Source organism: Macrobrachium nipponense, chromosome 26 (assembly GCF_015104395.2).
Source record: "Macrobrachium nipponense isolate FS-2020 chromosome 26, ASM1510439v2, whole genome shotgun sequence".
Lineage (NCBI taxonomy): Eukaryota > Metazoa > Arthropoda > Malacostraca > Decapoda > Palaemonidae > Macrobrachium > Macrobrachium nipponense.
Genome location: NC_087215.1, coordinates 41216592 through 41231322, shown reverse-complemented (window position 1 = coordinate 41231322; position 14731 = coordinate 41216592). Strand labels below are relative to the sequence as shown.

At 35.2% G+C, this 14731-nt stretch overlaps 1 protein-coding gene across 1 annotated transcript in view; it reads right to left on the bottom strand.

Annotated features, from left to right (window-relative positions):
* Positions 1 to 11765, bottom strand: part of LOC135199646 (dynein axonemal heavy chain 6-like) — a 125733-nt gene extending 113968 nt beyond the window's left edge. The window contains 7 exon segments of the mRNA XM_064227803.1: positions 574 to 657; positions 1305 to 1434; positions 7460 to 7634; positions 8852 to 9051; positions 9345 to 9526; positions 10122 to 10254; positions 11692 to 11765. Coding sequence (XP_064083873.1) covers positions 574 to 657; positions 1305 to 1434; positions 7460 to 7634; positions 8852 to 9051; positions 9345 to 9526; positions 10122 to 10254; positions 11692 to 11765 — 978 coding nt within the window.
* Positions 11766 to 14731: the final 2966 nt, after the last annotated feature.

Below are 14731 nucleotides of genomic sequence, written 5' to 3'. Positions count from 1 at the left end.
GCTTGTTGCTAAGATTCATGATCATATATATATATATATATATATATATATATATATATATATATATTATATATATTATATCATATATAATTCATGAATCATAATAATAATCATAATATATATATATATATATATATATATAATATATTATATATATATATATATATATATATGGATCATGAATCTTAGCAACGAGCTGTTGATTCCTTCACTGGAATTAGGAGTACCCGTATTCCTAATGTCAGTGAAGGAATCAACAGCTTGTTGCTAAGATCATGATCCTTTATATATATATATATATATATATATTATATATATATATATATATATATATATATAATATATTATATATATAAGAATCATGAATCTTAATAGCAAACTGTTGATTCCTTCACTGGAATCAGGAATACAGATGAAATGAACTGTTTAACATAGCAGTTCTTTAATTAGAGTTCTTAATTTTTAAACAACATAATATGTCTGCATTAGATTATAGATAACATGCCTAGAGCTGGCTCTAGATTTCGACCTACAATATTCCCACTCAACAGGTCTTGGATTTATCGTACGTACCTCAGGGTGAAGAGTGATATGATATCCTTGAATCATTTCATAGGCTTCCTGGATTATTTTTTCCTCCTCCCCGACACTATCCATCTGACAAATAAGATTAAGAGAATGCAGTGTGTGACGGAAAATTTTTGTTTCGACGTATGTGCAAATTTTTTTTCTTTTTGTATAGAATCGTTTTTTTATGCAATTGAAGTCTAATGGTGGGAGGTTTTTATAAAAGTGACAGTTATTAATGTTTTATACACAGATATTTATGGATTTATATACTAAGAACGGGAACTAGAAATGAGATCACGTCAGCAGATGCAATATTGTCAAAGCATTTTTCATATTTACTCCACTCGTGTGGACTAGAGTAAACATTCAGTTTCTGAAGTATATTTTGCTCAGGCGTTGGCTTCAATATTGTTCTTCTAGCCACAGATGATTGATGAAAGATTGATGAAATTGTGGTGTACAAGTGTCGATGTTAATGGCAGGCATTCACGCTGCAGAAATAATGGAAAAGATCTCTCCCTTGTTGGAGTCGAGTAATCCCACTTTTTTAAGCTTAACATTTAATTTGAATAATAGATCCTTGGCCGTCAGAATAGCATAATTGATCGAATACACGCACGCAACAGTCTGAACGAAAGGCGTGGGACTTGAACGCAAGTCACTCGGCTACTCCCAATACTATTGTGTGAAAGAGCAGATTATTAAAAGGTTTCATGTGTACTACGTAGACTTACCTGCCCTCGAACTTCCAGCACGTAGTTCAATAAGTTTACCACCTGTTCGGCTGTTACCGGTGCTTGTTCCAATCCCAGCCATTTGTCAGTAGCATCTGCTTGTAAAGCTTTCACCCTTTGGTCGAACCCTCTGTTGAAATAGATCAGAATTATTAATTAAAATTTTACTTAGAAAGTTGATCGCATTCATCGTGCATTTTACAAAATCATGACTGACGCGTTATCTTTTGTCCTTTCTCTCGAGATGTAATGTCGCAGTGTGGTCATGTAATCCTTACAAGTGGCGTCATCCTATTATGCAAAACTATATTTGCCGGCTGCGTTACAAACGAGATTGTTGCGTCCTTGGCACATTAGGGCTAGTAGGATTACCATTTTTTTTTTTTGTGTGGTTGCTGTTGTCATCCTTTTCCCGATTATCATATTAGTAATTAAATTGAAACCATTTTCATTACTTGTTGTTAGCACAATTACAGGTCACTAAAATGTCATACTGTCATCATGCTGACCATTAGTTGTTCTGCTTACTTGGTAACATTATGACTAATCTTATAAACTACTGTATATATGACAATGATCCAAGGTCGAAAAGTCTGTTTTGTTTAGTCTGCGAGGTAGTATTCATATTCAGACGACGTTTGAACCGCTCTCTTTGTTTTGAGTAGTTTTTCCAGTGTTCTATAGGAAGGCTACACCTTAAAATGTAGTGAGTAACCCATTAATATGGTCTGAATCTAGCGACTTTGTTTCATGGTGTTTTTTTTCGGTGTATTGAACTATTTATAGTCCCATAACAGCAGTCGATCGATGTCAGGCGAAACAACAAGGAAGCAACCAAAGCTTTAGAATGGTCTTATGTGAACACGGTCGAAAGTACCTGGCCTACCGGAATCCCGGTCGGGTTTGGACACACTACCACCATATATTGAGGGAAAAATAAACTTCAGGAAAATGGGGGACGTTTTCAGCACCACTGAGGAGAACGGACTCCTTTGGATTGCAATTTACAGTTTATCCAACTATGGAAATAGTGAATGATGCCCTCTTTAAGAGCATGGGACTAGCCCAGGATGAAGTGATAGGTGTGCAGTCAGTGAGTAGATATAGAGTAATAGTAAAAGTGGTACGTAGCGTATTTAAGAAGCTGATGGAGAGATATGAAGACAAGGAATTCAGGTTAGACAAGAGTGGAATTGTTCAAGATAAGAATCTAAGTTCATCTATAACTTACGTATCAATAAGGAATGCACCATTCGAAATGCCAGATGATGTTTTAACTTTCGTTTTGTCGAAATATGGAAAAGTTGAGAATATAAGAAAAAACAAGTTTTCATTATTAACAGGTGTTCGGACGGCTGCAATGCGGTCAAAGGAAAATGTCCCTTCTTCCATTACAACCCATGGTTAGGCTATGTCCTTTATTTATAATGGACAACTACGTACATGCTATAGATGCGGAGCAGAAGGACACATGATAAAGGATTGTGAGTATGAAATGATTAGACCGATGTTAAGTGAAGAAGAATTCCCAGAAATCAACCTAAATAGGAGAAGGACCGGAAAGGATTCATCAGGAAAAGAAGGAAAAAGGATCCAGGTACATGAAGATTGAAGATATTGTAGAAGTAGAAATTGGAGGTGAGGGGGAACATGTTAAAAATCCCCAGTGCGCTCTTCCAGTTGTAGAGGAAAGGCAGGGAACACCAAACGAGGAGAACGAAGAGCCTGTTAATGAAGACTGCGACGCTGACACAGGAGAGTCTTATCAGTGAAGGAACTATTAAATCACAGGAAATTGGAACCTGTGAAATGAAAACTACATTAGTGGAAGCAATGGTTCACCATGCAATAGATGAAGACGATAAAGTAAATGCAATAAATCTAGGAAATGATGTAGATAATATAAATGAGCGAGACAATGAGGATGAATATACAAATGCTAATAAGTGTCAAAATACTACCGAGGAATGTGGGATTGTAAGCGAAGAAAGTGAAATCGATGCTTTGGGATTAAATGAAACTCAGGTTCTACCCAATGTTGATAAGAAAAGTGGGACTTGGCATACTAAACAGGATGATGGCAATGAATTACGAATAACTCTTAAAAAGGATAAGGCAATGGACACGGAAAATGTTGATGTTTCGGATGAAAGGGATTCCTCGGACAATATGTATAAAAATCGTTCTAAGAAACCAAAGCATTGTTAAATTTTTTGTTTCTATGTTCATCTTTTCCCCTTTAATACTTTGAAATTCAATACACAATAAATGTAAATGGGTTGAAATAATGTAATGAGCAGATGAAGTTAATTAATTTTATGTTTTTGTTGGAATAAAGGTTTCTTATATCATTTTTCATTTCAAGAGCACAATGTCAAAAATGATGAAGTAAATTTGAATACCTTTAGAACAGTACTGTCAGATTCTCATAAATTATCTCAAAATCTTAAAGGAGGTTTAGCTATACTTGTTAATAACACATCCAATGTGGAAATTTTAAATTCAGAAATTGATGTAAATGGTTTCGTTGTAAGTGCGATATGTAGAGTGCAAATGATCGAATTCAAATTTTGAATGTATATGCTCCTTCAGGCAGTGATAAAAAACGAGACAGAGAAAAGTTGTTTGGTAGTGATATTTTATATTTCTTAAGAAACAACATTAGCAATATAATAATGGGAGGAGATAGGAATAGCATTACAAGCATGAGAGATTGCTCAAATTCCTGATAATGATCTGTCAAAATCGCTTCTGGATCTAAAAAATAGTTTAAAATTGAAGGATGCTTGGTTTATCATAAATCACCAAACTGAATATCCTTTTCTGAGAGAGAATTATGGTTCCAGACTGGATAGGTTTTATGTCAAGGATTTCCAAAATAATATCTCTTAACATTCACAGCACAATGGTCAGATCATTGTGCTGTGAAATTATTCTTGAGATTAGAAAATATTGTAAAAATAGGGAAGGGATACTGGAAATTGAACTGTAGTATACTTGAAAATGATATTACCGCAGATAATTTTACTATATGCTGGGAATTTATCCGAAGAAAGAAATGTAATTTTGACAATATAATTTTGTGGTGGGAATTTGCAAAAAATGAACTTAAGAATTTCTTCATTAAATGCTCAAAACAGGTAAATAAGCAAAAATACGGTCTGTTAAATCTGCTAAATTATCAATTTATTCAAGAAATGGGGAAATCTAGTTTAGATCCTGGTAATCTTGATATTGCAAATCAGTTAAAATCAAGAATAAATGATATTCAAAATGAAATATGTGAAGGTGTAAAGGTAAGGGCTAAAGTAGAAAACCATTTGAAAGGGGAGCAGGTATCTGTGCATCTACTTGGAAGAGAGAAAGGGCCAAAGGCTTTTTTAAGTGAAATAAAAAGAAATGATGAAAGTGAAATAATAAACCAAAAAGCCATCATGTGAGAGAACATTTTGAGAATTTATTCCGGAAAGAAGAATGAGATATGGATAGGCAAAATGAGTTCTTGAATATCATAGAGAAAGTTATAGGAGATGAACATAATACAATATTAACAAAAACAGTCAGTGAAACAGAAGTGTTAGATACCATTTGGGGCATAAAAAAGGGCAAAAGCCTGGGGATAGATGGATTACCGGTTGAGTTATAATTTATAAGAAATGTTGGAATATTGTTAAAGGGGATTTTATTGAAATGATGAAGTTTGTGTTCAGGAACAAGAATGTTTCAAAGATGAACAATGGGGTTGTATCCATCATACCTAAGGAAGGAGATTTATATATAATTAATAACTGGAGATCTTTGACAATGTTAAATGTTGATTTTAAGATAATAACAAGAATTATATCGAGAAGGATTAAAAAGGTTTTACATATGATAATATCACTGGAGCAATTTTGTTGTGTTGAGAAAAGATCAATTAACAATTTGAACTTTTTTTATTAGAGATTTTAATATTCTATTTAAATGAAAGTAACATTAATGCAGCCTTGATGAACTTGCATTGGTCAAAGGCATTTGATCGTGTCGATCACGATTTACTATTTAGAATACTACAAATATTTGGTTTTGATAACGATGTTGTTAATTGGATTAAAATGTTATATTCAGATACGGAAAGTGTATTGTGTATAAATGGTCATATTTCTGACCCTTTTCCTGTCAATAAATCTGTAAGGCAAGGTTGTCCATTATCTATGATGTAATTTATCATTTATCAGGAAGTATTTTACAGAATGATTAAAAAGAGGCTGTTTAATTATGGTTTACAGTTGCCAAATGATTTGCATGTATTATTGCTAGGTTATGCAGACGACCCTGTTATAATTATTACTTGTGATATGGCACTAGAGGAATGTTTAAATATTATCAGAGAGTATGAGAACGCTTCAGGTGCAGTTCTCAATAGAGGTAAAACTTAAATTTTTGGACTTTGTAACTGGAAAGAGAGGGTAGCATGGGTAGATTATGGTTTAAAAGTATTGAAAATTTGTTGCAAAATTTTAGGCATATATCATAGCAACGATTATCAACAGAGTCTAGATTTGAAATGGAATAGATTAGAAAGTAGCATAAATAAAATCATTGGGATCTATCATAACCGAAAATTAACAATGTTTCAAAGAGCAATAATTGTAAATTTTAAAATTCTTGCAAAATTGTGGTATACGATGCATGTATACCCAGCTCCAGTGGATTATGTAAAACGAATTCAGAAAAGTATTTTCAAATATTTGTGGAGCAGCACCTGTGAACCTGTTGCAAGGAAAACTATATTTTTGTCAAAATTAAGAGGTGGTTGCGGAATTATTGATATTCAGTGTAAAGCGAAGTCAATCATGTTTAGTACATTTCTAAAATGTTTAAAAGATCGTTGTTTTGGTTACCAAATGATTATTTATTATTGTAAAGTCAGAGCAACCTACCTTATAGAAAATGAATGCCAACATCAGGATTGCACTATTTTTACACCTAGTTTATGTGAAAGTATGATAAATATATTACGAAGTGCTAATAAGATGACCTAATATCCACAGATAAAAACGAAAGTGGTATATGAACATTTAATGAAAAACAGTGAATATATTCCAAACATTGAAAAATTGTATCCACTATTCAACTGGAAACTAACTTGGGAACATGTAAATAATAAGTATATAGAAAATAAAACTAGAGAAATTTTGTTTAAGTATGTTCATGAAGTTTTAAGTACAAATGATAGGCTAATCATGATGAAAATAAAAGATGTTAAGGAATGCGGTTGTGGATGCATAGAAACTAATATGCATGTGGTATATTTCTGTCCTTTGGTTAAGAATTTGTTGTCCTGGGTATTCGAATTGCTTAGAAAATGTTGTAAATTAAAAACTAATAGCAGGTTAAGGATTTTAAAACTAGATTTTGAAGCAAACTCAAAAAGGGATGAAAATACAGCAATGGTAATAATAGCAGATTTTATTTCAAGTATATGGATGGCAAGATATTTGGGAATAAGTACTGACCAGCAAATTATTAAATGTATAAAGAATAGCCTGTTGAATACATTTAATGTAAATATTATAGGATTTAAGTCTAATGTTCACAAAATTTTCACGAATCAGTATGTTTCTAATTTAAAAACATTTAGAAAAATAATAAAATTGTAATATTTTTATATTATACATAGATCTTATAATGTATATACAAAATTGTAAAATTTAATTTTGTAAAGTAATATTTCTTAATAAAAGAGAAAAAAAGTCTGCGACCAGGTGTGGAGTACCGTCCATTATCACGGAAGTTATTTACTGACAGCAAAAGATGGAATAATAGTTAGTGAAAAGATGACCTCGGCAGGTGAGTGAGAATGATGGGCGAGACACAATTACTTCTCAGCGAGTTCTCCTGTCTTGTATTCATTTAGATTCTACGACGCAGATAGAAAATGTGATTGTATCTTAAACGCTCACAAAATTTTTGTGCTGCGAGGTTGCAAGAGATGCGACTCAGATTCATGATTCAGTTATTTTATTTCCTCCGTTACCTTTGTATCCTGTTCTAAATAAAGTGACAGTGTTGGATAATTGACGATATGTTTACTTCGTCACTAGAAAGAATGAGCGATCATGCACACCCAAAGAAAAGTTAAAATATCGGAAACTGTAAATTGTAACACCTACTGACTAACTTCTTGGTGCATTCGTTGCTGCTGTTGTCTGAGAGAGGTGACGACGACTTTCTTGGCGGCTGTCTGGTCGACTCGCAGAAGACCCAGAGAGACGATTTCATTCACCTGACCGACGGAGGTGACGAGCCCTTCGATGCGTGCTAGCCACGTCCCCAACGTCCCTAATTCTGCATTAGGCCATTGACAAGACAAATCACAGGTTAAGTGTTGTAAAAAGGTCAGGGTAATCAAGTTCAGCAATTCTGGCGAAATATAAAGTGGAGCAGGGAAACTTTCATGCAAGTTGCTTCTTCCAGGTAACTGTGAAAATAACGAGGACTTATTGCTTCTTAGGATAATGAAAGAAGCTTTCAATTTTATTTCATAAATCATTAGGTAATTGATCAACTTTTCCAAAAGATGATTTTTATTGGAAATATGTCGTCTCTATTATTATTATTATTATTATTATTATTATTATTATTATTATTATTATTATTATTTATTATTATTATTATTATCATTATTATTATTCATTATTATTATTATTATTATTATTACTATTATTATTATTATTATTATTATTATTATATTATTATTTATTATTATTATTATTATTATACAGGAAATATTACATGCAACTAATGAAAGTTACGACACTGAAAGAACCAACTTGAGAAAAAGACATCGTGATTGTGATTTCTGCGAAAATGAATGGTTTGTGTAGGACGTGGCACCATTCATTTCTCAAATGTCAGGAGATGATATCCTTGTTTGACCTCCAAGTGTGCATTCGGAAGAAAAAGCGTTTTCTTCCGAACAGGTGACTTTTCTATTCCGAGGGCAGGTAATTGATACTGACCTTAAAGGCATAGTTCACAATGTGACTGGGTTCGTTATGATATAATTGGCAACGTCTGCTCCCTTTAGTATATTCTTTAGAATATTTTTTGTGAATATTCTAAAGAATATGTTGTAATGCCTTTTATATGTGATGTTCTTCGGATTTGAAGCCAATATGGAAATACGTTAGATTTAGCAAAAACAAAAAGTTTAGTTATTGAAAAAATGAACGTGGAGCTTGCTGTTGCTCCTTTTGGGGAGTAATGACGGGCTTTGTGACTTTTCGTTGTCATCATCTATTAATAAAAAAAATGATTTGTTTGGTTACTTGATTTCACGTTGGACTTCGTTTATAGAATACTGAAATAGGACAAATTTCCATTTATGCTTCAGCTATTCATCTATGTTTCCTTTTGCTTTTTTTTATTTTATTAATAAAAATATTTTTTGCTTAGAAAATGATCCTAGGGGAAATTTAGAGAGCAGAAGGTTGTAAGAGCCTGGAAAAATCTGCTTCTGTGGAGAGAGTAGAGAAAACTTGGCTTTGACTAACCACGCTGACTAGATTCCTCAGTTGATTCCTGCTGGGTTTTCATTTGTGCTTCCTTCAGCAGTGACTTCAAGGGTTGCACGGTGTCCTCTATTTTCCTCCAGTAATCCTCAACAAGCGAGAGAATTAGATTTGTAGTGTCTCGCAGCTGGGCATCGTCTTCCAACATTGTGCGAAGAACTACGTTCTCATCGGGTGGTCCAGCAGACAGTCTGAATATTTCGTAGGTCATTATTATTCGCCTAGTAAAATTAATGGTGATGCAGGAAAAACCTATACCAAGCATTGCACGAAAAGAAGGATGAAAGTTGTCTAGCCATATGCAATTGGTTTGAATTCGTGAGCGTTGTTTGCAGACAAGAATAGCTACAACGTAGGAAACATTGCCCAAGTAATGTGACAGTGTTGAAAGTTTTTATTTATTTATTTATTTTTTAACCTAAAATTCATTTTCTTGTGGTTACTTAGTTTTTTAGTAAACGTAGGACAGAGACAGTTCTCATACCTGTCGTGAGGAGTAAAATAAGGAAGCAAAGGCAGGACACACATAATGGTGATCTCGCAAGTTCTCAGAATTGTTTTCAAGCCACTGACTAACCCTTCCTGGGTAGGCGAGCATGTCATCGCGTCATTCTCTACCCCGACCACCACCAGAAACATCGTTTGCTCCTCTTCCTTTGCTCCGTCCTGGGGAATGAGACGTTGGAATACTCAGAATAGGAAAAGGAATTTGAGTCTCAAATTCTTTCAGATACCCCTTATAGAGCTTGTTAGGAATATTTTGAAATGATTAAAAAGAATACTTCAATTAAAGTTACTGAGGGAATGCAGTTGCCCTCGAAAATAGTTCCCTTCCATCATACGAAAGAGAGAGACCTCATCTTTGAGAATAAAACCTGTTATGAACAAATGCGCATATGTACGCACACATGATATATAATATATATATTGTATAGTTATATGAATCGATAGATGTGTGTACTATGTGAGCGTATAGAAACATCTGTGTAAAATGAAATGCAAGTTATGTTCAACGATGTATTAACCATCACTTATATAAGGAAGTGGAATTTGAAAGTAAAGTGAATATCAATTGTCTTTGGCATGCGACGTGTTGGTTACATAGTCTAGAACCTAGATGATGGTTAACAGGCAAAGCAAAGAAGGTATTAAGTGCTGAGTGAGGAGGAATGGTTGCAGTTTATTGTTGAAGAGTAGGAATATGTCTGATGTGACGCTTGATTTCATTAAGTAGAGAATGCGCCGTGTATTCCGTGCTTACCTCGTCGTGTAGACTGTCAGAAGCAGGCTCTGTGGGTACATTTGTTTTCAGTATTTTTAGAAGGTTGTTGACGGTGTTTTGAAGCACGGTTCGTAATGTTGTTGCGACCATGAGATCGACCACGCGCACCATCCTGTTATAAAAAACAAAAAGAAAAGATATCGCGTAACATCATTAGGTGAGAGGAACATAATCTTTCCATGGAATATCCATATTTCGAGGAACTAATGAGGAATTTGGAATTCATAAATATAAGTAGTTTAGTTTGTAGTCAATGGTCTTTTATGAAAAATCAGAAATTTGGTAATACATCACAAAATTAAGGAATAACTAGAATTGAATTGTTACGTTGTAAGCACTCAGTTAACGTAGGTTTAAGTATGATAATAAATGGAAGGTGTTAACCCCTTATGTATTGAAAAAAATACGTGCCATAAAATCAAGCTTCTTTTAAGGAAGAGTGGAACTCTCAGAATTATATTCAAGGTTCACCTTATTGAGGAAACAGTTAATATATTATTGTGCTGCCATGACGAAACCTCTACGTAAATGAGTGGCAACACATCCGTGGTTATATTTTGTAGCTCTACCTTGAGCGTGAAAGTTTATGTCCAAGGTTAAGTTTTTAATTTTGAGAGTTATTTCAAACGGAAAAGTTTGTCCAACGTATGACCCAAAATCAGCACCCGGTCATTTTTTGTCTTTAACAGGTTGATGAAAAGTGAACTGCATTGGTAAAGCGAAGCAACCTTTTGTAGATTATCAGCGGATTTTCTAAACCACGTTATGTCACAAGTCTGAAATATATAAGCGTTATCAGAAATATATTATATGTTATATATTTAAATTACACTTTTTGTTGACCTATGGTTGATAGACGGATGTGGTGAGCAATAACACTGTTGAAATAATAGATATCAGTGTTGGCCCTTACAGAGACAAAAGTGAATGATCTATTTAAGAAGAATCTACTAGGGTTAACCAATGTGTTAGAACGCAAGGTCCATTTAGAAGAGGGTACTAACCCGATTTATATTCCAGCTTATAGGATTCCATATAAGATTAGGGAAAAGGTAGAACAGGAAGTTAATAAATGGAAGGAGGAAGGCATTATTAGGCCCAGTTCATCGTCTTTTAATTTTCCCATACTAGCTGTGCCTAAGAAAGATGGTTCAGTGCTGGTCTGTGTAGACTTCTGTAGATTGAATAAATTGACTATTCCTGACGGGTTGAAATGTATATGCAAGTATAGATCTTATGCAGGGGTTTTTGCAAGTTCCTCTTAATGAGGAATCAAGAAAATACAAGGTTTTCTCGTTGCCGAAGGGACATTTCGAGTTTACATGGATGTCTTTTGGTTTGTCAGGTAGTCCTATGACTTTTACACGATTAGTTAATACAGTTTTGTATGGATTGTTGGGAAAGTCTGTGTTTGTATACACGGGTGATATTTTGATTGCTACAGAATCCAAGAACACTTGGAAGTGCTAAAGGAAATCCTTAGAAGACTAGATTAGCTGGTCTTAAGGTCAGATTGGGGAAATGTGACCCCTCGAGTAGGTTCCTTCACGTGGTGAGGGGGTAAGGGATTCTGCCTTCAAGCTTGCGAAGGCCGAATCTTTTGGCATTAACTGGCGTGGACATTTCCACTTTCGCAAAATTTTACTGCTTGGGTAAGTCTGGGAGGGGTTCGTGGTTTGGAGGGGTTTTGGATTCGAAGCTAATTGTGGGAGTTGTGGTGGTGAGTCGCCACCCACTATGGTTTGGACCTAAGAGATGGTGATGGAATTTTCCCATTGCTATCTAGAGGGCGGAACCATCTCCAGGGATCAGCCCATCGGAATCCAGGTGGGGATGGTTTTTGGGATGGGACTCCTGGCTTTTCTCCGGAAGCCCACCAATATGTTTGGAGTGGGGACTCTGTCCCCATTAGTTGGGGCAGAACTCCCAGCAGGCAGATTGGCTTATACCTGGGCCACTGCAAGCATATTGGTGCTATCCCGAAAGGGTAGGGTATGGGGCAGACCGTGGGGAAGCAACTTCTGCGTGTGCCGTTGGTGGAGAATGTTGAACCCTGTCTGGTCTGCGATATCTTGTTGGTCTTCCCAAGCAGTTGTTGTGTGTGTATGTGTGTATGTTTTCCCAATTTATTTTCCTTCAGATTCCCATGACTAGTCTCTCTAGTACCCCCTGGACCCCCCGACTCTTTGGCACCGTTGACAACTTTAGGCTTGGATAAGGACCTCCCTTTGCCATCCCCAACCTCCTCCAATGAAAACAACAAAGATTAAACAACAAAGATTCTTTGATTGTTACTACGAGCCCTTATGTAGTTCAGAATAGAGGAAAGAATAGTAGATTTAATAATAGAAATAGGAATGCTAATCATGATATTGAAATTTTACTTGGATCTCAAGAACCCGAGACGTATAACAAATACCTTTCTCTTGACCTCGACAAAAGTATAAAAGAACTGAATATATTTGTTGTCCATAGAGATATTGTGAAATGCATTGGCAGAGAACCAAAGATAGCCTCTCAAGGTGAAGGAAGCTTGCTTATAGAAGTTTCATCACCAGATGAAAGTAGAAAGTTACCATCTATTAGTGCTGTAGAGGGAAGTGCAGCAAAATGCACTCCTCACAAAACAATGAATCAGTCTAAAGGAGTAGTGTATAGTACTGAACTCTTACATTATTCTGAGGACACACTCTGAAAAGAATTTGCTGATCAAAAGGTGGTTGATGTGAGAAGAATCAAGAAAAAAATATGGGGAATATTACATCCAACGCCTATTTTGATACTCGCCTTTGATTGTTTGAGACTCCCTAAATTTCTGAAAGCTGCATGGCTTCACTTGCCATTTAGACCGTATATTCCCGCTCCCAGAAGATGTCTCCATTGCCAAGTGTTTGGCCATCTAATTACAACATGCAGGAAAAAAGAAAGAAATGTACCAGCTATATACTTTAACTGTGGAAGAACAGAACATGGGAATTGTGAACTTACTCCATGCTGCCCTAATTGTGGGGGAGACCATAATGCGGCGCATTAATCATGTATCAAGTATATCATTGAAAAAGAAACACTTTGTATCAAGACTCAAGAGCGCATTACCTTTAAAGAGGCAAGACAAAAGACTTTCTAGAAATTCAACACCCAGAAGTCATTTGTAGATGCAGTAAAAGGAAATGGGGAATGACAAAAGAAATTGAATCTGAAAAAGTCCAATGAAGATAAAGAAGAAAAAATGGATGTTGGGACAATTGTCAACAAGAGGACTTTAAGTGAAGAGTCTGTAACAATGCCTGAATCAAACGTCAAGCACCTTGAGAAAGGGGATACACCCCCAGCAAAAGTTAATGAGTCAGAAAAAAAAATGAGTAAACCTCATAGAACATCAGAATTAATGGAAAATAATTAATCATATCCCGCTGTCTTATCTTACAACACAGCAGCAAGAAATGTAGAACCTATGCCAAACAAAATGTTAAACTCATTTCAGCTTGGTTTAGACAATAAAACTAGACTAGCTGAAAATGATAAACCAGATACTACAAGGGTCGAAGATACTACTAATGATACTGCTGTTTCAAATACTATCATAAGTGACCACTTGGTACATTCAAATGACCCTCTAAGTACTCCTTCGACTTCTGGAACTGTACCAAAGGTCCGTCACAAAATTCAGATGTCATCTACAAAGAAAAAATATAACAAAATGATTTTGGACAGGGGATCATCCTCTAGAAAATAGGTACTTTCTCTGCTATATTACAATGGAACTGCCAGGGACTTTGCGCTAAGTATGAAGAGCTATTATGTTTGCTTAATATGTATAACCCAGTATGCTTAGCACTACAAGAGACTATGCTAAGCAACAACAAAATGCATACTCCTAAAGAGTTTTTGCATTCCACTCCCAGTTCCCTTTACAGGGAAATTCGGGTGGAAGTGCTCTTCTTGTAAGACGAGATATTGCTCACTCAAAAATACAGTTGCAAACTCAATTACAAGCTGTAGCTGTCAAAATTCACTTAAAAAAGACGTACATAATTTGTTCATTGTATCTCCCTCCTAATAACCCAATACTTGAACGACAGTTAACACACTTGTATGAACAGCTACCTCGACCATTTCTTATATTGGGAGACTTTAATGGTCGACATGAACTTTGGGGTGACATTTTAACAAATCAAAGAGAAAACTTTATCTTATCATCAACAGAAAATTCAGATATGACCTTTTTGAATACTGAAAAACCCACCCATTTTCACATTCAGACTGGTACATTTTCATGCATTAACTTATCTATCACCAGTTCTGATACATTCATTGACTTCAACTGGGAGGTGTTGGATGAACTATACGGTAGTGATCATTTTCCAATTGTCATTAGAACTGAGAAATATGAGCCAGTATACAGAATGCCTAGGTGGTGTACCAATAAAGCAAATTGGCCCCTTTTCCGGGAACTTAGTTATATTGAACTAGATGCAAAAGATATGCCAACAATAGGAGAAGCAGTGTTCTTCTACTTAACAATGATTTTTATGTTTGCGGCAGAAAACTCAATCCCAAAAACCAGTGGAAAATTGCATCGGAAGCTT